Genomic DNA, 22,422 nt, shown 5'->3' with positions numbered 1-22,422 from the left:
TATAAAAGTAAAAACAAGCTCTTAAATTCAAGGGAATTAATATATTTACATTTGCAAATTCTAAAGCTCATCTTGGTTTATGACACACATAAAACATATTTTTCTCTATAAAAAAAATAAAATTTCAAAATGTAAATATAAGCTTATTTAGCAACTTAGCGCTTTAGTCGCTATATTTAGCCACTTTTCAGACCCCTCTAGCACTTTGATTTCTAAAAAGCTCCTAGTGCCAAATCTTCTAAAATCATCTAAAATCAGCGAACTCTGCTCTCCAGAGCGAGTAGAGTGGTAACCCCGCCTCCTGCGTAATCAGGGGGACTCAGTCTTTCCTCATTTGGACTTTGTTCTCAGTGAATATATATCATATACCATTAATTTGGAAAAAAATGTGTCTTTATTTCCTAAAATGTATTTAACTCTTTGCAATAATTTTATAATCTATAAAATCGTATCTCTAAAATATCCAAATAACACAACTTCTAAAATACATTTATTATTTGCGGCTCCTTCCATGTTTTTGTTCCTCTGCGGGGGTTAAAACTTGGTCTCCGCAGCCGGCCCCGGGCCCTGCAAAAGAAAACAGAGTTTACAATCCTGTCATATTTCAAACTTAATGGATATAAAGGCGTTTCCATGGCAAATAAAGTGTTTTTTAAAAATAATTTTTCATAAACTCACACACATATATAATCAATTAACATATGTGAGGTTAAAAACATTTCATTTCTGGATTTTGTGAAGTTTTTTTTTTTTTTTTTCACTTTTTATGTGAAAAATGTGATGTGAAAAAATCTTTTTATATTTTTATTTTGTTGACAGATCACATTCTTGTCCCTTCAAGCCCATCCGAACATTCCCTCTTAACCAATAAATGAAATACAAAGAATGTAATCTGGAAAGAATAACATTTGTAAATCTCAGTCTATATTACAGTTTTTTTCTGAATGCTTAAGCGCTAATCGTGATTCTTGTAGCACAATTTCTAAAACTATTAATACGTATAGCAAAACCACTCACTGAGTTTGCAAAACTAAAAGCACAAACACTGCATTGCACTCAGTTTGCAATTTTGCAATACATATTTTGCAAAACTGTAGGCACAATTCACTGCACAACACTTTATTACCAAATTTCCAACACACTCCTAGTAAAATTACACACATGTATGGCTATCATTAACACTATTTTGCCAACTATCTGGCACACTTTCACATGTGAAAACTGTTTTAGATCATTAGTTCACTTTGCAATCAGCCTAAGCACTATAAATAATAATAATTGATAATGACACCATCTTTCAAAATAGGCAATACGCATTTCTTCATGAAGTCGTGTACTTGCACGCCACAGAATAAGAATGAAACAAATTTACAGAGTTCCTTTCGAGAGAAACACAGAACAGGTAAAGCAACTGTGATATGACTATGTGCAGGTAAGCTATAGTGTCAATGGTTCTGAATTTGGAAGTGCATACTGTAGTGCTGTGCATGGGCCTGATGTGATGCATTTGTTTTGTCTTGTCCAGAGAGTGATGGAACTAGAAGCAGATGCAATGGGACATGAGCTACTTTTTGTAGATGAAGCGGGTTTTAACCTCAGTAAAACCAGGAGACGTGACAGGAACATTATTGGACATAACCAATACATAACATAACCATGTGTGCAGCTATAAGCCAAAATGGTGTTGTTCACCATCATGCAACCATAGGCCTATACAGCTCTGCACACATTATTGCATTCCTGGACACCTTACATGACATGCTCACTGTTCAGAGACCAGAGCATACCCGATATGTCCTCATATGGGACAATGTTAATTTCCATAGGGCTGCTTTGGTCCGCAACTGGTTTACAGACCACCCATTCTTCATGCAACCTATTCTCATTATGAGTGCGTATGAAATCGTACGAAAAGTTATGCACCGTAATTTCGTACGTTTTGGACGTTTTTTTTTGTCACATGCGCATCTGACGCACCATTCACAAATATAGAATATAAATTACAATTAGCCCTAACCCTGACCCTAACCCTAAGATATAAAACAGCAAGCAATGTAGTTAGAGACATGAATAAGTGCTGATTGCACTGTTTTTCCCAGTTTTCCGTCCGTCCGCGGATCTGCTTTTTTTCTGTCTGCCAGCGCATGCGCACTGATGTGGTTTTTTGAGGATAAACGTCCAAAACGTACAAAATAGTGTGCATAACTTTTGGTACGATTTCATACGCACCGATAATGAGAATATGTTGCTTCATGGCACTCAACCTGCCTCCATACTCTCCATTCTTAAATCCCATTGAGGAGTTCTTCTCTGCCTGGCGCTGGAAAGTGTACGACCGTCATCCTCATCAACAGGTAGCCCTTTTACAGGCAATGGAGGAGGCATGTGGAGATATTGACCAGGCATCATGTCAGGCCTGCATACGGCATTCAAGGAGATATTTTCCCCGGTGCCTTGGACTGGAGGATGTCGCATGCGATGTGGACGAAATTTTGTGGCCGGACCCAGAAAGACGACATGATGTAGGCTGATTGTTTTTTTGTTTTTTGTGAAATTACTATTTTGTGTTCTGACTTTGTGTTGGTTTTGATGAGTATGAATAAACAGCAATACTTGAAATTTGGATCCTTGTATGTTTACATGACACTATGACAAAACTATGACCTCAAATTGACATCTGTACACAGAGAAAGAGAAAGCCAGATGTGTTTTGTATTCATACCATCAGTGTGTAGTTGGCACATTGTGTGCTTAGTAGATGATGGCTTGTGTTTACTGTCTGATACGAAAACACAATTTTTACAAAGGTGTGAAGAGTTAATATAGCTGTGTTCGCTTTTGCAAGAGAACTGCAATGTTTTGATAATTGGGTGAAAGGTTTTCTTATTTGTGTGTAGAGTTTTGCAAAAATAGCCAATAGTTACCAAAAATGTGCTTAAGCAATCAGAAAAAACTGTAATACATCAAATATGAAAAATAAAATCTGAGAAAAAAGCAAAGTTACTCTCATAACCTTTTGATCAGAAAGTGTTACAAAGTCCTATTTATGGATTTTATGGATTTTTGGACTTTATGGGATTTTATTAGATAGAGGAGAGGTTTTCAAACATTTCAGAACGAATTAAAATTCATAGAAATATTCACTCCATATTAATTTATACATACAATGTGAATTATTTTGCATTTTGAATAAAATCCCACTATGGGAACTGCTGAGATATACCAGCACAACAATTTACAAAAAATGGAAGGAAAGTGAAATCATTTTTTTCTTTTTACACTTTTAGAGTCCCATACCTCAGTCTCATGTGTTTTTCACCCTAAATGGATTTTCTTACTGAGGTTTTACTGTAGGAATCATCCTGCATGTTGGTTATAAAGCTACTTTTTGGTCTAAATTTCCAGAGCAGCTTGTTACATATTTTGCTCTCAAAACTTGTTTGCAAACAGAAACAGGACTTTTATGGCTGCTACACCATCATAACAGCAGATTTGATTTTGATTGAGATTTGCTGAATTTGCTCTGCCATTAGAATCCCTCCACCTGAGCTTTGAATCTCAGAGTTTAGCAGTCAACCCGGTTTATTAGGTCTGCAGATGGGTGCACAGAAACTACGGAAGAGGATTAGGGCCACTGAAAAAAAAAAAAAAAAAGTTTACTAATTTTAAAATTTTATCTCAATTTAGTACTGGAATTCTGACTTTAATCTCAGGATTTTGGATTTTAATGTAGATGGGCACCATGAAGGCAGAGATGTAGAGCACTTAGCTTCACTGACATAGATGTGAGTTATTTGAGGTGACCAGTGACACATTGGTGGAAAATGAGGGAATTAGGCAACTTTTTAGTTGCCCGAGGGGTCCCCTCATTAATGGAGGATTAGAAGGTCATTAAAACAAGAGAGCTAGTCTCTAAAACAGACGTGGCTATGGCTTGATGCTAACATGTTTGTTAGCTGGCAGAATTCTGAGAAAAAAAGTCAGAATTCTGAGATTAAAGTCAGAATTCTGAGATTAAAGTCAGAATTCTGACTTTTTTCCAATACTAAAAAAAAAAAAAAATTATTTAAATCAGTAAACTTTTTTTTTTTTTTTTCACTGGACCTAATCCTCTTCCGTAGAAATCTATTAACTCACAAAATGCTTTTTTTTTTTGTGGGAAGAAAAGAGGAATATTTTTTATTTCTACTTCAAAATGATGTGTTAATTCAAAGTGAGTTTATGATCTATTTACAGACTGTGGCCAGTCATATAGCTGCTGGTGAGAAAAGGTCATAAAATCAGTGTGTTTTATGTCTTTGGAATGGCAGAGGTGTTTTGTCCTTGAACTCCAGGAGGAAGATGAATAAGTTAAATATTTCCAAAACTCAAACCTGAGTCTGTTAAGTAAGGAATGATCTAACTGTACAGAATGATTACAACAGGAAGAATCTTAAAAAAAGAAATCTTACATTTTTATCTTTGATTCTCAAACTGCTGCTGGGATTGTGAACCGTCACTGTTGTCAGTATCTGGAAAGAAACAGATTCATGATCAGAACTTTTAAATCTGGCATCAAACTAAAGTTTGTCACTATTTTTCCTATTCTCTGATTTAAAGCAAACCAAACGTTTCCTGTTTTGGCTTATTTAAAATGACAGAACTTGTCTCTATTTTCCTATATTAAAGCTTCAGGAGATCAAAATCAATGGTATGAAAATTGAAAAAAAACGCTCAGCTAAGATTTTGAAAATAGTTTGGTTCAGCATTGAGTGCCTGAAATTTCTCTATGGAGGGAATTTTGCTCCAATATTGTTGCAAGCAACAAAAACATTTTGTAAATGGAAAATTGAAAAAAATGCAATCCAGAAAAAAAAAGGTAACTTTCATTTTAATTTTTCTTTAAAATTTTTTCCTCAAATTTTGTTTTTTTCCAAAACAATATGTACATTTTACAGTTTATTTTTTAACAGTTAAAATCTAAAAAAAAGAACCCTGCTGAAAAATAAATGTGCTAAGTGTACTAAAATCTAGCATACTTTTGTGTACTTGAAGGCACACTAATCATTACTATACTTTAAGTGTGTTTATGATTAGATAACTTGAAGGATGCTATTTTGGAACAACTAATTTTGTACTAAATATATTTAAATTGTAATTAAATTGTGGACAAGCTCAACTTGAAGTGTATTTAGTGTACTTTGATGTGCTAAAGTGGAACAACTTAAAGTATATTTTGTATACTTTAAGTATATGAGTTTATATGTACTAATATGCTTAATTAGTCAAATTAAAGTGCACTATGGTTGTATTATAACTACATTAAAAATGATTTGTTAGTGTCTTAAAAATAGATAAGCTTTATACTTTTAATATACTCTTACTGTGGTAATAATATGCTTAATTATACTGTTGGCTTATTCCAATTACTAAAAAAGCATACTTTGCAGTTAATAGTAAATATACTTTATCATTACATTGCTATACTACTTTCTACCTTGCACATTCTTGCAAATGTATTAACAGTATACTAAATGCTGAAAGACTTGTGGATATACTTCCGTGCAGATGAAAAAATATACTTTAATGTATTTGAAACATGTCCAAATTATAGTACATTACAAATAATATAACAACTTGTACTATCTCAGAATGTATAAACATTTACATATCGACTTTAACCATTTTCATTATAAAACTTACAACACATTTTCAAATATTGGTACTTTAGTACACTTTGTAGAAATATGTCAATGTCAGGCAGCAGACCTAAACATTACAAATAAACTTTAAAGAACACAGAGGAATACTGAACAATGAAAAACAACATTCCTTATTATTGCACCCCTAAACCTCGCACCATACAAAAACACGCCCACCACACATTATTTTCCTTTTTTTGGCTGAACTGCTCTTTGTTACATTTTCGTCTGATGGCCGTGCGCCAACTCCAGAAGAACAGCGTCTGTTAACCAAACAGAGAGATACTGTAAGTCACGCAGCATATTCATAGTATTTTTGAACAGTACATCAGAAAAGTCTGACAAATTGTATCAGTATGATATACCAGGGTCCATAAGTGCACCAGAAAAAGAAATTGTCCATTTCAGTTGAATTTAAATAAATCTGATGTAGGGCTGCAACAACGAATCGATAAAATCGATAAAAATCGACTTTTAAAAGCGTTGGCAACGAATTTCATCATCGATTAGTTGTGTCGCGCGATTATTGCGTCATCCGCCGCGCCGTCATCACTGCCTCTTGACTGAAAGAGGAAGAAAAAAAAATATGGCAGAGCGAGTCAGCGCCACAGGAGCAGTGTTGCCAACTCAGTGACTTTTCAGACCCCTCCAGCGACTATTTTTCAAAAAAGCGACTAGCGACAAATCTGGCGAATTTTTTCGGTGTCACTGGCGGCTTTTGGAGACTCTTACGTGAAAGCATGTGTCGTTCCTACTCTGCCGTGGGGCGCCTCCCCCACCCCAACCGCGTTTTCCCGCAGGAGTCCCTCTCAGCGCTGCAGTCAAAGCCTCAGTGTCCAGACTGCAAATGAAGCGCGCATGCACCGGGATTGACGGCGCAAATTGATCACAATAATTAAAATAGCCTGCGCTTTGTAAAGCGAAAAAAGTGATAACATGCAACTTTTGTAAAAACAAATGAACATGGCACGGAACCACCATGTTTGTTTGGTTTTAAAGTGGGGAAACGTAACGTTAGTTTCTCAGGTAGCTCATCTGATGCTTTCCTTACCGTGTTAGTAGGTTACAGACAGTGATAAGGTTGGCTACTTATTTTACTTTTTATTTCATTTGAATTAGCTTAAGCAGCGTTTACATTTACTTTATAAATAAATTAACTTGCAAATTATGAGGGCAAGACTTTTAAAGTTGAAATCTTCTGGCAAAGATAAAGTAAAGAAGATCCTGCAATTTATGGAAGTAAAGCAGAATAAAATCCAGCAAGATCAGTAATATGTCAATTAATTATCTGCCACATTCCCATGTAAATATCTGTCTTTGGAGGATGTGTTTTTTAGCACCCCTAGTTCTCTCATTTTTATTCCAAATACAATTTATAATTTGAACCACAGGGCTATTTTTATCTCTATGGTTCAGTATTTTCTCAAGTAGCAACTTTAACTGCTATACTTTCCTGTCTTAAAAGGCAGAACTCTTCTAGTCTAAAAAAACTAATTTGTTCAAATGGGGGGGCCTATTGTTTGAACCCCTTAGGGGCTTTAAGAACAAAAATGTCTTTTTTTGCGCTTTATGAAACAAAGTAGCCTATATTTTGTGGATGTACAGCTACATTTCTCATGTAAGTTTGCGTAGTTTTAACACAAACATTTATTTTTCATATTGCACCAGTACAGTTAATGAGCAACCTGTACTTGTGTGCTTGTTTGTTCTGTTTAAAATGTTTATTTTGGAATAAAGAGGTTAATATAAAAAATATTTTTTGTCCGATTCATCGATTAATCGAAAAAATAATCGTCCGATTCATCGATTTTTAAAATAATCGTTAGTTGCAGCCCTAATCTGATGCATCAAGTGGTTTTATCAGATCTGATCAAAAAAATTAAACAAAGTAACAACAAAAAATGTCCGAGATCTCAGAAAAGAAAAAAATTATGAATCCGCAGAAAGAAAGGGAAGAAAAATCCTTAAGTTTCCTTGTTTTTCCTACCACCCTCCAGGGAAAACAGCCTGCACACAAATGTGCAGAGCAATTATAATAAATCATGTAATCACCATAATATAAATTGATTTTACCACATTTATACAGACAAAAATGTATACATAAAGTAAAATTATCAATTTACATGTGGTTCACTGTCTAAGAAATCATTATGGTCAGTAGTCAATACTTGTATCTGGAAAAAACAATCCAGGACACCTATGAAGGGTTAATTTTACGTTAACCCCTTGTGGGGGTTTTACAGCAACACGATGTAGCTAGCTTGCAAGTGCATTTTTTTTTTTTAGAAGAGCACTTGGGGGGGGGGGGGGGTGTTAGCCTCCTTCTCACTGTGCTAATGCATTCAATAAATCAAAACAGCTAGTAAAATTACATATCTTACAAAACATTACATCCTGACTGGTTTAACATCTCAAAAAATATATATATTTCATTCACAGGTTCATGTGAACTCACCAGGATATTCTTCACAGCAAATCTTCCTGCTCAACCGATTACATCTCCTGTTTCTACAATACAAATATAATAATCAAAATCGCGTTTTATACAGATATCTTAAGAATTCAAAACCAAATGGGAATGTTTTGAAAGTTACCTCTCTCCATGCAGACCGAGGCCTTAAAAGAAAAGCACGCTGGCTCTGAGCAGGGAGGAGCGGTGACTAACTGCTGTGCAGGTGTGGTGCATTCAAAGTCTATGGGAATTTTCAGAAATGAACCAAAAAGACTTTTTTTTTTTTTTTATAAGACTTGGAAATAAGAAAAAATTACAGACAGCTTAATAACCATGGGTTACACATTCATTAAAGACTTTAAAACATATATGTGTTATAGCTTCTGACTTTTACTATGACATCTGCAGGAAAAATAGGTTGGTAGGTATATTATAATATCCCAGCCTATAAGATAAACCTATCTGATGGTTTTCTAAAAGACAGTATTGCTTCCAGTATTATATCTTCATTCTGAAATGTTTGCCCAAGTCCACTGTAAGTCATCAAGGGTAATCATACATAAACACTAGTGCTAGCTAGTGGATAAAGCTCTTACTGTGTTCAGGTTTCCTATTACCGTATTTTCACGACTATAAGGCGCACTTAAACGTCTTTTTTTCCCCTCAAAATGTGCGTGCGCCCTTTGGTGCGGTGCGCCCTATGTGTGTTGTAACTGCGACTTTTGAGACCACCTCATTGAGGAGATGATGAAAGAGTGGCTGAATGTAAGGAGACCAGGTGTTTTTTTCCACTCATCACCATCGCTGTTAATATGTAACTCCATGCGTGCCCATCTCACAGCTGATGTGAAAAACATGGGGAAACAAATTAACGCAGTGCTCGCTGTTCAATCGCTCGACATCGGTTAGGGTACAATTTAAAATATAGCAAAAATATATGTAAAAACAAATTTAAAATAAGTACACTTTAGAAATTACACATAACTTTCACTTAAAGTATACTTTAATAATATATTTCTATAAAGTGTAACATAGTGTAATTTTGTTAAAGTGTGTTAAAAGTATTAGCATGAAAGCGTAATGTTAGTATACTTTTTATATATTTACAAAAAGTACAATTTGTCTAAGTACATTTTCAGTAAACTATAGGAAATATGAATATACTTGAAATACAATAAAGCACTTTTTTTTTTTTTACCAGGGAATATCTGTAATAGAAAGGTTACTCTAATCTTACTATGTGATTAAATCATTTATGAAAGTCTAATTTTTGGACTGCATTTATGTCCTGTTGCGCATAATTCAGTGTTTTTATTTGCTGTGAAAATGTATATATCCACAGCAGATGCAGAGCTGTGGAGAAAAACAGGCTGAACGGCCCGCTCAGAAAAGAAGAAGCCATTCTCCCCAAAAGCAGCATAAAAAAACAGAATAAAGTTTTAAATGAAATCAAGGATCTTAAGTTTCAGGGACATGGGGTCTTTAGATGGGGCCCTGGTGTTAGTCTTGGGCTGTAAGGGGCTGGTCTGGGCCCCCCCACACCTGCTATTGAGCATTTCTTTCTGCTAGTGTTGACGGACACACAGTTATCCTAGGTACTAAGCTGTAGCTTCAACTATATATAGCTGTGCATAATTATGTAATCTTCATAGGTTTCGCTTTTACTGCGTCACCATGGGACGCTCCTTTTAGTGGTCGGTGTGCTGTGTGTTTTTTTATTGCCTCGTTTCTTACAGGTGTGTAAGTAAACTTCTAGGAACTGTTCTGTATTTTATTTTTTCTTCTCCCTTTCTCTTAGTTGTTATCCCTTATCCCTTTCTCACCTCCATTTCCGTATCTGTGCCCATCGCGTATTGTGTTATATTATGCAAGCAAATTCGTGAGAGAGTAAAGGAGGCGCAGAGAGGGAGAGAGACAAAAAAACAAAGGAGGAGGCGGCGGCCAAATGCAGGTCAGTAACAGATATATTCACCCCACCCCCCACCCCTACCCATGGTGCCATAAAAAAAAAAAGTAAAAGTTATAAACAAAATATTATAATAATAGCGGGATTATATGACATTATATAACTATGTATAGCAGTAACCTTGGCACTACTTATTATGGAAAATTTTAATTATCTTAGTACTATCGCAATTACAGCTGTAAAGTTACTGTATATTCAAACCTTAGACATTACAGTAGGTCATTCTAGATCAGTGTTTCCCAACCAACTCGTGTTCCCCTTTGGACAATTTTTCGTCCCCTCTTAGTCAAAAGTATTGATCATTGTCCAAAAGAGGAACCTACAATAACTGAAATCTTTTAATTTGATAATTAATTTTTTATAAATGTATGCTTTCTTTCTCAAATAAAAAAACAACGTAAATATGTAGCGTGGAGGTTATTAAGGAATCGAAATAGATACAAAATAAAATCATATTAAAAACCTGTATTTGTATTAATGGGGCTGTTCTCTGCATCCGGGCTGTTCCTCTGCTTGGTTTGCATGAGTGTCACAGCTGAAGGTGAACCCAAATATATAAGAAAAACTTACTTTTTGGTTGATAAAAGCTGGTTTAATTTTTCAGCAAAACAGATCCCAGCACTATTTCATTTTACTACCTCAGAAATCAGTCATGTGACCAGGGTGGCCGAGTTACATGACTGACACCTGCCCTGAAAAATCTCTCAGTCCAGCCCTGGACCCTTAAGATGATTGCACTTATGTGCCCAATTTTAATAGAAGGAGAAGACATATTTTTCTCAGGTGTTGTGAGAAAAATAAAAAACAGTTATTGTGTTTTGGTCATAAATGTAGGTATTCGGTAATCCAATGAGGAACTACAAAGTTTAGTTAATCTGAAATCACAGCCTCCATTGGATAATCCATGTGGTCCAACAGCACAAACAATACTAAACCAATAAAGAATATATCATATTTATTCAAAATAACATTAGAGCCGTCTTTATAAAAGACCTGTGTTAATTCTGTAATTTTAATATTTGGTTGACTCATCACTGAGGATTATTTGAGCGGTGGACTGTCACAACCTCAGCGCAAGAGTGTTCGCCAGTTTTGGGTACTCTAGCCAGGCTGAGTTTTGCTGAGTCTAACTTAGTCGTTGTTTTTCGCTGAGCCTAACCTTGTGTTTTTGTCTTTGCCTTTTCGGCAGGAAGCTTTCCTGCAAGCTGGATGTTTGGCCTTCTCCCCCTGGAAGGATTGTTTGAGTCTCACACTGAGCAGGGGATTAACCTCCACAAGTTCCGTTCAAGTCCTTCTGGATTCCCAAGTGACAGTCCGCTCAATAGCTCCTCTGTATCCACCAAGTCTATACCTGTCTGCCCTCCAACGAATCTCAAACTCTGGAAAAACCCACACCGACTGGATTCTGGGAGGAAAGTTTTCTCCACTAACGTGAGTCCCGTTTTCTCTGTCTCTCCAAGTCATCGATCAAAGTTCCCACGGATCCTAAACTAACCACTGATACTTCCCTTCCCTCTCCAGTTCCGGTTCACCAGTTCACTGTGTTTCCTGAATCCAACCCTGCTGGTTTCATCAATAAACCTGTTCAAACGTTTACCCTGGTTCTCTGAGTGGTTTACTGCATGTGGGTCAGATCTCTTAAGAAAATCATGACGTGAATAAACTTCCGTTTTGACAGCGGACACAGAAAACTCTAAACAGTGTATTTAAATCTATACTGAGTCTTGTCTTCACTAGTGTCGGAGTTAATATTAAAGGAATAGTACACCCAAAACATGATTAGCCTTCATTTTCTACTCACCCCCATGCTGATCAACACTCTGGAGTACTTTTTTGATTTCTCAAATGCATCTGGAGATCTGGGAGGCTTCTTGCTGTCTGCTGACATTCAAATAATGGAGGTCTATGGCGCCAGAGGGAGAAAGGTCCATAAAAGTCCACAAAAAACGTGTCAATATTCCTCCATACTGCTCGTCCAATGTATTCCAAGTGTCCTGAGTGGGTAGCGTCCATAATTTACTCGAAACGAAGTCATTTAGAATGTTTTAGAGCATAAACAGTAGTGTATAGGATTTCCTAAAAGCGCGCACATGGGCGTTCACGACGCTACAGAAGCCGGCACACCAAACCAGCGCATTCAGCTCGGCAAAGAACTCATGCTCTTCCTCAACACTGAAGTCCTCAGACATTTTTCTTTCGTTGTTTCTTTCTTTGCACAGGTAAACAGCACATTTCTTCTTCTACGCTTGCATTATTGGCAGAGCAGACGCTGAATGCGCACTTTCATCTGGTTTGGTGTGCCGGCTTCCGTAGCGTCGTGAGCACGCATGTGCGCGCTTTCAGGAAATCCTATACACTACTGTTTATGCTCTAAAAACATTCTAAATGACTTCGTTTCGAGTAAATTCTGGATGCTACCCACTCAGGACACTTGGAATACATTGGACGAGCAGTATGGAGGAATATTGACACGTTTTTGTGGACTTTTATGGACCTTTTCGTCTCGGGCACAATAGACCTCCATTATTTGAATGTCAGCAGACAGCAAGAAGCCTCCCAGATCTCCAGATGCATTTGAGATATCAAAAAAGTACTCCAGAGTGTTGTTCAGCATGGGGGTGAGTAGAAAATGAAGGCTAATCATGTTTTGGGTGTACTATTCCTTTAAGTGTAAATTTGACAACCATGCAATGCAGCTTTTACTCTATATAATGTTGTCTTTTACCTTATCATCGGCTGATCTCTTTCCTGTTGCTTCTGGGTGTTTCTCCAGAATGTGCAGCATGGCATCGTGCAGAGTGAGGAAGAACATGGAGGGCTGAACTTCATCATCAAAGAAGCAACAACTGTGGAGTTTCTCCAAGATGTACTCTGTGGTTCAAAAGAGATTAGAGGAGTTGAGGAACTCAGATTGAGAGCAAAGACTCAAACAGCTCAAGCTAACAGCTTAATTGTCGTCTAGCTGATGATTTCTGGTGATCTGAGAGTTTAAAGTTTGTCTTTTTGACTTTTTTTTTCAATGCGACCCAGGCCTCTGGGCTCTGTGGTCCTGAATTCGATACAAAACAAGGCTTTGTTGCTCCACTCTATAAAGCCTGGAACTCAACGTTTCCTGGATGGGAAGCAAAACATCTTCAAACTTTCTTTGTACTGGATCTGCAGGATCAAAATGTGCATGGACAGAAGTGTATGTGCATGTACTTTGATTAAAAATGTATGTATGCAAATGTATACGGATGTGGACTTGTTTTTTTACAGCATTAGTGGCTCATCTTTTTGGACAGTAGGCTGACAGGAAAGAGGGTATGAAAGAAGGGGAGAGACATGTGGCAAAGGACCACAGGTTGGATTCCAACCCGGGATCCAACCTGTTTTATCAGCCGCGTTTAGGCCTCCATACATGGGTCATGTACGCTAACCACTGCGCCACCAAAGCAAGACCCCATGTTGACTTTGCACAGTAATCTGACTCCATAATCTGGCTCCTTCTTCAGGATCATTCCAAAAAAGTGGCATATTGGTCATTTCTTTCAAAGCTTGAGCAGGAATATGAAACCCATTAAAATCAATAGGAAATAAAACATTAATATGCAAAACAATGAAATACCGACAAGGAGAAAAAAATCATAATTTAACATCAGAAAATAAAGATGATGAAGATTCTCAGTCATCCAGGTCAGTCATTCCAAAAAAGTTAAAACCGGACTTTGTTTCCAAGTTTGAAGACGTTTCTCTTCCATCCAGGAAGCTTTTTCAAATGTCAGAAATAGCGTTAAGTTCCAGGTTTTATCCAGCAGACCAACAAAGCCTAGTTTTAGTTTAGAAAACATGTAAATAGAAACGGATGAACGGGTCCACCCCTTTGGAATGGGGGTCGTTTGGCTTCTTTGTTAGCCTGCAATGCCCCATACCTGTCTATGTCTCTGAAAGGGGGGTCGTTAGAGGGAATTGTTGGCCTGGCTAAATTGGCGAGCTGTTCTGTTCTCCTGTAAAGGGGTTGGGGCTGCATTGATAGTGGGAAGAAATCAACTCAATCGCTGCTTAAATCTGAGTCTGCCTCCCCCCCTGAGGATTACAGCTTATTCTTCAGGATCATAGCCACCAGCGCCATGTTTTAGCCTAGCATGTTCTGGACAGTATTAGCCATTCCACTTTGCATGGAGATTCCAACACCAGAGAACCTTCTTCTACCAGTTTTTCTTTGTCTTCGGACTAAATCTCAGGTTGTTTATGAATTAGGCTTCCTCACAGCCAGATAGCCTCTTGTATAAAGCCCAGATTTAACCATTCATTGCTTTTTATTGTGTTAGTCGATCACAGTTAAACATTGAAGTAGTACAGATTTTATGCTTGTTTTTTTTTTTTTGTTTAACCTCTTAACATCCACCTCATTTTGGGAAATCCTCGCCTATTTTGCACAAATGGAAAAGCAAATAACTTAGGAACTGTAAACCCAAATTACATGTGCAATACACTATTTGCTAGCTAACACCCTCTAGTTTCCTAATATAATAAACTAACCAAATTTATTTGGTGAGTAGAACACAGACCAACCTGCATCAGTTCAAACATGACTCAAAGTTGTTGTTTTTTTATTGTCAGAAATGATTGGTCTTTTCTGAACAGAAGTAATAAAGACATTATTGATAGGGAAGCACGATATAATCGGCCCCCTATCGGTATCAGCCTTAAAACTGAATATCGGACATCGGCCACCCCACCGATATTTAACCCGATATTTGATCAGCTTCTGAGTTTCTAAAGTCTAAAAAAAAATACTACTACTTCTTCTTCTTCCTCAAAAACGTCTTTTTACAGACTTAAAAACTTCTAAAGCCGAGGGAAAAAATATTGATCCATTAAAATATCCCAATATCTTCATATGCTGATATATTGCCATTTAAAAACACCATATCAATCTCTTTTACTAATGAAATATTGCTATATGTCATCGTTATGCTACGAAATCCCCCGAAAATTCACCAAATGTTGCCATATTTTTATATGTTGATATATTGACGCGGTATCGATCTATTTTACTAACAAAATCTCACAAGAATTTGCAAAATATCACGAGTTTGTAACAGAACGATGAAATTTCACCAGATTCTGAAAGTAAAATAGATCGACACCGGGTTTTTAAAAACCTATTTGATATCAGCATATGAAAATATATTTGAGTATATTATTTTTCAAAGTGTCAGAAATGGATAACAAAACGGCTATTTTCAATGACTACTTATTTTTGTCCAGCTTTAACATCGGTATCGATATCGGTTATCGGCTACATGAGTTTTAAAATATCGGCATATCGGATATCGGCCAAAATCCCAATATCATGCATCCCTAATTATTGAGAAAAAGCAGGTTTTATTGTAATATATTTGTTCTACATCATGTCGAGCACAAATTCAGGAAATTTCAGACCTCTAGGTATAACAGTTCCAGAGCTGTGGGGCTTTGAGCTTTTGGTGTCAGCTTGGAGCGGCGCACAATGGCTCCACCTGCTGGTAGAAATTTTAATGGTGGAATTTTATGCATTCTGAATTATTGCCCCAGTTAAAGGGGAACGTAGTTTTTTTTTTTTTTTACATTGGGCCCTTGATTTTACATTATTCCATCATGTTCTACTCTCCCATATGAGTTTAGTGTCATTTGGAGCCGTTCTGAAGATATTCCGTTAGGTTATATCCAAGTAACGTCTTCTTTATGGTACGCCAGCATTCAGAACATTGAGGCCAATCACTGTCCCCCAGACAACCGTGGTTATTTTTTATTTATTTATATGTTTTAGAAACAAAGCGGCGCGTCTATGACGTCATCTGCGCAGAGGACTGGAGTAGTGACAGGCAGCCCGGGGTACAGCTGGCTACGCTCTACCCCTTCTATTCATTCTAGCTAATCTGAATCGTTTAATTCCATTTGGAGAGCGAAGATCATCTGTGGTAACAGCACTAGACATCTTCCAGGCATGTGAGGAAAACTAGCAGCAGTTCAACGGACAGGATGAATGAACGGTCGCCGGCGCGCGGATGATTTCATACATACAAAAGGTGGGTTTTAAGAGGTTAAAATGACTAAAATCGAGCAGGAAAGTGAAGCAGAATTGCAATCTTTTTCTACTTACGATCACAGGCCACAATGTAGACCTCAACTTCCACACGGATCAGCTCTTTCAGCAGCTGCGGGGAAACAGGGAAGGTTAATATAAAAGGGCTGCAGTAGAAGAAGAGGCTTCATCGTTTGATGTAAATTTGCTCACAGTTTTGAGCCCCTTCAGAGCCGTTATATCCAGAAATGAGACGGCTGCAAAATCCAAAACCAGGCTGTGGACGTCCACAGGAGGAACAACGATGTTGGCAGGAAGCCTGGCGTTCCAGTCAATGCGGGCGGGGAGCTCCCTGTAGTCCACCGGCTGTTCCAGCTCCTCCGTGCCGCTGTCGTCTTCAGGTTCCTTTACGTATCCATTGGTTGTGTTCAGGAAACCCGTCTGTGACAGCAACATTTTAGGACATTTTTAATCAGAGATACTCAAAATAGACATTTTGAAATATGAGAAAAAGACAGCAGAATTTAGAAAACAAAGCTGTGGCAACATCTGATGATATGTTCGATATGGAGACGTGTGCGCTGTCCTGTGATCCTTGATAATAATGCTTTCATAACTCTTATCGATAATCCCTAAATGTTGTTTGGCCCTCTCTTTTTTATTATTATTATATTCAGCCTTAGAGATGTGATTAAGCTTAGAGATAGGATGAGTTTTGATGCGTCAATTGGCAAACAATCAACCTGCTATAGAGGTAAAGTATCTCCTGATCTAAGATAGATCAATGCTCATCATTTTAAAACTCTGCTGCTATGGGTTACAGGCACAGTTTTGGCATACAGCAGAGGGAGACGCAGCAACATTTGGCCCCTAATAAATCTTTATCAATTTGAAAAGCACACGTGTCAAGATTACAGGTTTCCTCTCGTCCCATTCGTACCATCTCACCCAGATAGCAGGAGATAAATGATGGTACCTTTTACTGAAGCAAGAGTCTGCACCCAGTTTGTTTCTCTTGTAATGAAAATTGTTTTGTTTCATTTAATATAGCATAATTTTTTTGTTTTTAAATCTCCATTGAGTTGCATTGAAGAAGTTTGTGACAGTCGTTGCAAGAAGAAGAGTTGCTCAACCTTTTATTGCCCAGTGCGTGACAGTCTGTTGTTGTCTCCTGACTAATAGCGGGGGGGGGGTTTACCATCAGGCAATACTAGGCAGCTTCCTGGGGGCCCCAAGTTCCTGGGGGCCCATAAAACTCTGTTTCCATGTATGGTTAATACAACTATTCCTTATTTGTGCACATTCATTATGTTTTTTGCTAAAATGCCATCAGAACGCTGATAATATTAAGTGTGTCTCACCCCCCCCCTTCAGTGTCCACCATATTGAATCAGTCCATTTGCTGCACATGTTCAGAAAGGTCCAAACAGACAGCAGCAAACCATTTGAAAACAAACCATGCAAAGAGCAGCGTTGCCAACTTAGCGCTTTAGTCGGTATATTTAGCCACTTTTCAGACCCCTCTAGCACTTTGATTTCTAAAAAGCTCCTAGCGCCAAATCTAGAGACTTTTTTCTGCTACTGGAGACTTTGGAGACAACATCTAAAAGCAGCGAACTCTGCTCTCCAGAGCAAGTAGATTGGTAACCCCGCCTCCTGCTCTCCTCTATCTTGTCTGCTGTCATGATTCATGCAGCTATTATTTCATCCAAATGAAAAATGGAGAACAGATAAGCAGATCATGGCTTGTCTACAGTGAAAAGAAGGACTGGGTTATTTACTTTGGCCTTTTTGGAAACACAGGAAGGAGCAATCAGCTAAGTGAGCTTAGTGCTTGGAAAAAATCTTTCATTCCTTTAGAGACAGCATGAAAAGTCAGCTGAGTACAAAACATAGAGAGGAAAACAAGAAGAAAAGGGACAAGAAGAGAGGGACACAACCAAGAACAGATAGTGGATGTCTATTCTATTAACATTTCTCTATCTGGAGAATGGGGCTGTTTTATGTGTTGTCTTCTCCATTCAGAGGCCCCCCTGCCTGTCTTTGCCTAGGGCCCCACATTGGCTAAATCCGCCCCTGTATATACTATTTTAGAGCAGAAGCTCTTTGAAAAGAGAAAATTAGGCATCAGAACCAAATTAATGCAGCACCAGAGTAGAGGTGGGAGATACCGTTAATTTTAAATCGATATGATACCAAGTAAACACAGGGTCAGTATCGCCGATATTGATACGATACCAATATTTTTCATTAATATTTAAGCTTTATGTATTTATTGTGAAAACGAGCGAAGTTTCATCTCCTCTCTGTTTCTGTAGCTCAACGTTTTCTTGCTCGTCTTGGTTTTTCATGTGTTTATATAATCCTGTTGTGTTTCCACTGCATTTAATCAGCTTTTCACAAACCATACAACTTGCTAATGTTTCATTTAAATTATTGAAATATAGTCAAAGTGTCATGTTTTTCTGCTCCGCTGTGGAGCAGCAGACAATTGTATGTGCTACGGTGAGAGAGAGCCGAGTGGGCGGGGCCATGCTGAGCCGGTGACGGGAGGGGAGGGGGGAGCAGCGAAGCGATGTAACACAGACGGGCAGACTGGTCAATCTGCTGCAGTTGGTGCATGCAAGACAGAAGAAAAAGTATAGATCTAGTTTAACAGATATTGTTTGATATCAATACCAAAGTTAGTATTGATAAGATCCTAGGATCAATCCGCCCGCCTCTACACCAGAGGGTTTCGGAAATGAGTTTGCACAAACAACAGCTTTATTATCTCTAATGAGGCTTTTATTATCTAACACTTCCCTTCTGATAACGGAATTAATGCTCTGTGTATAACAGGTCCAATAAAGCAGCTAAAACACGGATGTGACCAAACTCAGTCTGTGGACTGAACCGGGAACGGCTATCCAAAAATATAAATGTTAAATAAAGTAACATTTTCAGAAAAAAAAAAAATTCTTTATCTGTATAATGAGTCTGTTTTATGTAATGTCTTCTCATTTCAAAGGGCCCCCTGCCTGTTTTGGCCTAGGGCCCCAAATTTCCTAAATCCGCCCCCGACTAATAGTACTCACTGCTGTCCACTGCAGGTCACCCTTCTTCAGCAGTTTTTTGATCCTATTCAGGGCTTTGTTCCTCTTTTTCAGCACTCTCAGAGGATTGAAGCCAAGCTGCAAAAACAAAGATCTTGTTTACAAGATAAAAGCAAAAGCCTTTAAAAAATAAAAATAAAAAAATAACTTACAGCTTCCACTAGTTTGTTCCTGAAGAAGTCCATGTTGGCGAAAAAGATGGGGGATGGCATTCTCAAGATCTTCACGCCTTCTGGTTCATAAATCTGCAGAAAGTCCGGATTGTGTTACTATAAAAGGTCTAAAGAATAAATGCAAAACCTAAAGAGGTATAAAGTTTTTATTCTTAAGAGCATTTAGTCACTTTAAAAACCACAAAGCAATCAAGTTTATTTCTGTTTTATATGAGAAGCATAAAGTACAGTAGCAGCCATTAAAAATCACCCTTTCCAGTGAAAAACCAGCAGAATGGCAGCCAACTTCCAGCCCCAGCAGGGTTTATTCAGGAATGAATAAATCTAATTTAATGCTTTTTTAAAATTCTCTTAGAAATAATTTTAATGCCATCAACAAGTACCCACGAATCTCAAACACGGTAAAATCCTTCACCATCTTCACCGTCGACAGGTTGCAGCCATGTCCAGAGTCCCTCGTTTTCCCGCCACCTTTGATGAAATTTGCATTTTCCCATTCTCTAGCTTTTTCTCCCCTCAAGTTTCTTTTCCCAACATACGGCTTTACGATCAACCGGAAGCAGTTCCACGCTAATATATCGCAGAATAATATTCCTGAAGAAATTGTTTTTTATAATAGTTTTTTTTTTCTTTTATAAAAAGCATTTTAAATCCCTCAATCTCACGTTGGATGAATTTTTATGCCAATTAAGGCCTTAATTATAAAAATATATTAATTTAACCAGCCAAGGGCCAATCAAGGACTAACCAAAGACCAACCAAGGTCCATCCAAGGGCCAGCCAAGGACCAACCAAGGGCCAGCCAAGGAACAGCCAAGGAACAGCCAAGGAACAGCCAAGAACCACCAAGGTCCATCCAAGGACCAGCCAAGGGCCAGCCAAGGACCAACCAAGAACAGCCAAGGACCACCAAGGTCCATCCAAGGACCAGCCAAGAACAGCCAAGGACCAACCAAGGACCAACCAAGAACAGCCAAGGACCAACCAAGGGCCAGCCAAGGAACAGCCAAGAACAGCCAAGGACCACCAAGGGCCAGCCAAGGAACAGCCAAGACCAACCAAGAACAGCCAAGGACCAGCCAAGGGCCAGCCAAGGACCAACCAAGAACAGCCAAGGACCAACCAAGAACAGCCAAGGACCAGCCAAGGGCCAGCGAAGGACCAACCAAGAACAGCCAAGGACCAACCAAGGACCACCAAGGTCCATCCAAGGACCAGCCAAGGGCCAGCCAAGGACCAACCAAGAACAGCCAAGACCAACCAAGAACAGCCAAGGACCAACCAAGGGCCAGCCAAGGAACAGCCAAGACCAACCAAGAACAGCCAAGGACCAACCAAGGGCCAGCCAAGGAACAGCCAAGACCAACCAAGGACCAGCCAAGGACCAGCCAAGAACAGCCAAGGACCAACCAAAGACCAACCAAGGTCCATCCAAGGGCCAGCCAAGGAACAGCCAAGCACCAACCAAGGTCCATCCAAGGGCCAGTCAAAGAACAGCCAAGGAACAGCCAAGGACCAACCAAGGTCCATCCAAGGGCCAGCCAAGGACCAACAAAGGGCCAGCCAAGGAACAGCCAAGAACAGCCAAGGACCACCAAGGTCCATCCAAGGACCAGCCAAGGGCCAGCCAAGGACCAACCAAGAACAGCCAAGGACCAACCAAGAACAGCCAAGGACCAACCAAGGGCCAGCCAAGGAACAGCCAAGAACAGCCAAGGACCACCAAGGTCCATCCAAGGACCAGCCAAGGGCCAGCCAAGGACCAACCAAGAACAGCCAAGGACCAACCAAGAACAGCCAAGGACCAACCAAGGGCCAGCCAAGGAACAGCCAAGAACAGCCAAGGACCACCAAGGTCCATCCAAGGACCAGCCAAGGGCCAGCCAAGGACCAACCAAGAACAGCCAAGGACCAACCAAGAACAGCCAAGGACCAACCAAGGGCCAGCCAAGGACCAACCAAGGGCCAGCCAAGGAACAGCCAAGGACCACCAAGGTCCATCCAAGGACCAGCCAAGGGCCAGCCAAGGACCAACCAAGAACAGCCAAGGACCAACCAAGAACAGCCAAGGACCAACCAAGGGCCAGCCAAGGAACAGCCAAGAACAGCCAAGGACCACCAAGGTCCATCCAAGGACCAGCCAAGGGCCAGCCAAGGACCAACCAAGAACAGCCAAGGACCAACCAAGAACAGCCAAGGACCAACCAAGGGCCAGCCAAGGAACAGCCAAGAACAGCCAAGGACCACCAAGGTCCATCCAAGGACCAGCCAAGGGCCAGCCAAGGACCAACCAAGAACAGCCAAGGACCAACCAAGAACAGCCAAGGACCAACCAAGGGCCAGCCAAGGAACAGACAAGAACAGCCAAGGGCCACCAAGGTCCATCCAAGGACCAGCCAAGGGCCAGCCAAGGACCAACCAAGAACAGCCAAGGACCAACCAAGAACAGCCAAGGACCAACCAAGGGCCAGCCAAGGAACAGCCAAGAACAGCCAAGGACCAACCAAGGTCCATCCAAGGGCCAGCCAAGGAACAGCCAAGAACAGCCAAGGACCAACCAAAGACCAACCAAGGTCCATCCAAGGGCCAGCCAAGGAACAGCCAAGCACCAACCAAGGTCCATCCAAGGGCCAGTCAAAGAACAGCCAAGGAACAGCCAAGGACCAACCAAGGTCCATCCAAGGGCCAGCCAAGGAACAACCAAGGACCAGCAAAGGGCCAATCAAGGACCAGCCAAGGGCCAGCCAAGGACCAACCAAGGACCAGCAAAGGGCCAATCAAGGACCAGCCAAGGACCAGCAAAGGGCCAATCAAGGACCAATCAAGGACCAGCCAAGGGCCAGCCAAGGACCAACCAAGGACCAACCAAGGACCAGCAAAGGGCCAATCAAGGACCAATCAAGGACCAGCCAAGGGCCAGCCAAGGACCAACCAAGGACCAACCAAGGACCAGCAAAGGGCCAATCAAGGACCAATCAAGGTTCATCCAAGGACCAACCAAGGAAA

The 22,422-nt window shown here is 39.6% G+C and overlaps 1 protein-coding gene across 2 annotated transcripts in view; it reads right to left on the bottom strand.

Annotated features, from left to right (window-relative positions):
* Positions 1 to 249: 249 nt before the first annotated feature.
* Positions 250 to 22,422, bottom strand: part of LOC119789370 (chloride anion exchanger-like) — a 38,224-nt gene continuing 16,051 nt past the window's right edge. The window contains exons 15-21 of one of the 2 annotated variants that reach the window (XM_038294232.1): positions 19,396 to 19,488; positions 19,226 to 19,321; positions 16,362 to 16,595; positions 16,227 to 16,281; positions 12,825 to 12,970; positions 4,452 to 4,511; positions 250 to 567 (exon numbers count right to left, since the gene is read on the bottom strand). In XM_038294232.1, the coding sequence (XP_038150160.1) occupies positions 535 to 567; positions 4,452 to 4,511; positions 12,825 to 12,970; positions 16,227 to 16,281; positions 16,362 to 16,595; positions 19,226 to 19,321; positions 19,396 to 19,488 (717 nt within the window). In that variant the 3' untranslated portion in view covers positions 250 to 534. The remainder of the gene's footprint in view (positions 568 to 4,451; positions 4,512 to 12,824; positions 12,971 to 16,226; positions 16,282 to 16,361; positions 16,596 to 19,225; positions 19,322 to 19,395; positions 19,489 to 22,422) is intronic. The other variant, XM_038294234.1, reaches the window with a different exon arrangement.

Source organism: Cyprinodon tularosa, unplaced genomic scaffold, assembly GCF_016077235.1.
Source record: "Cyprinodon tularosa strain WSP-4 unplaced genomic scaffold, ASM1607723v1 ctg337, whole genome shotgun sequence".
NCBI classification, from domain to species: Eukaryota; Metazoa; Chordata; class Actinopteri; order Cyprinodontiformes; family Cyprinodontidae; genus Cyprinodon; species Cyprinodon tularosa.
This window is presented reverse-complemented; position numbering and strand designations above follow the sequence as displayed.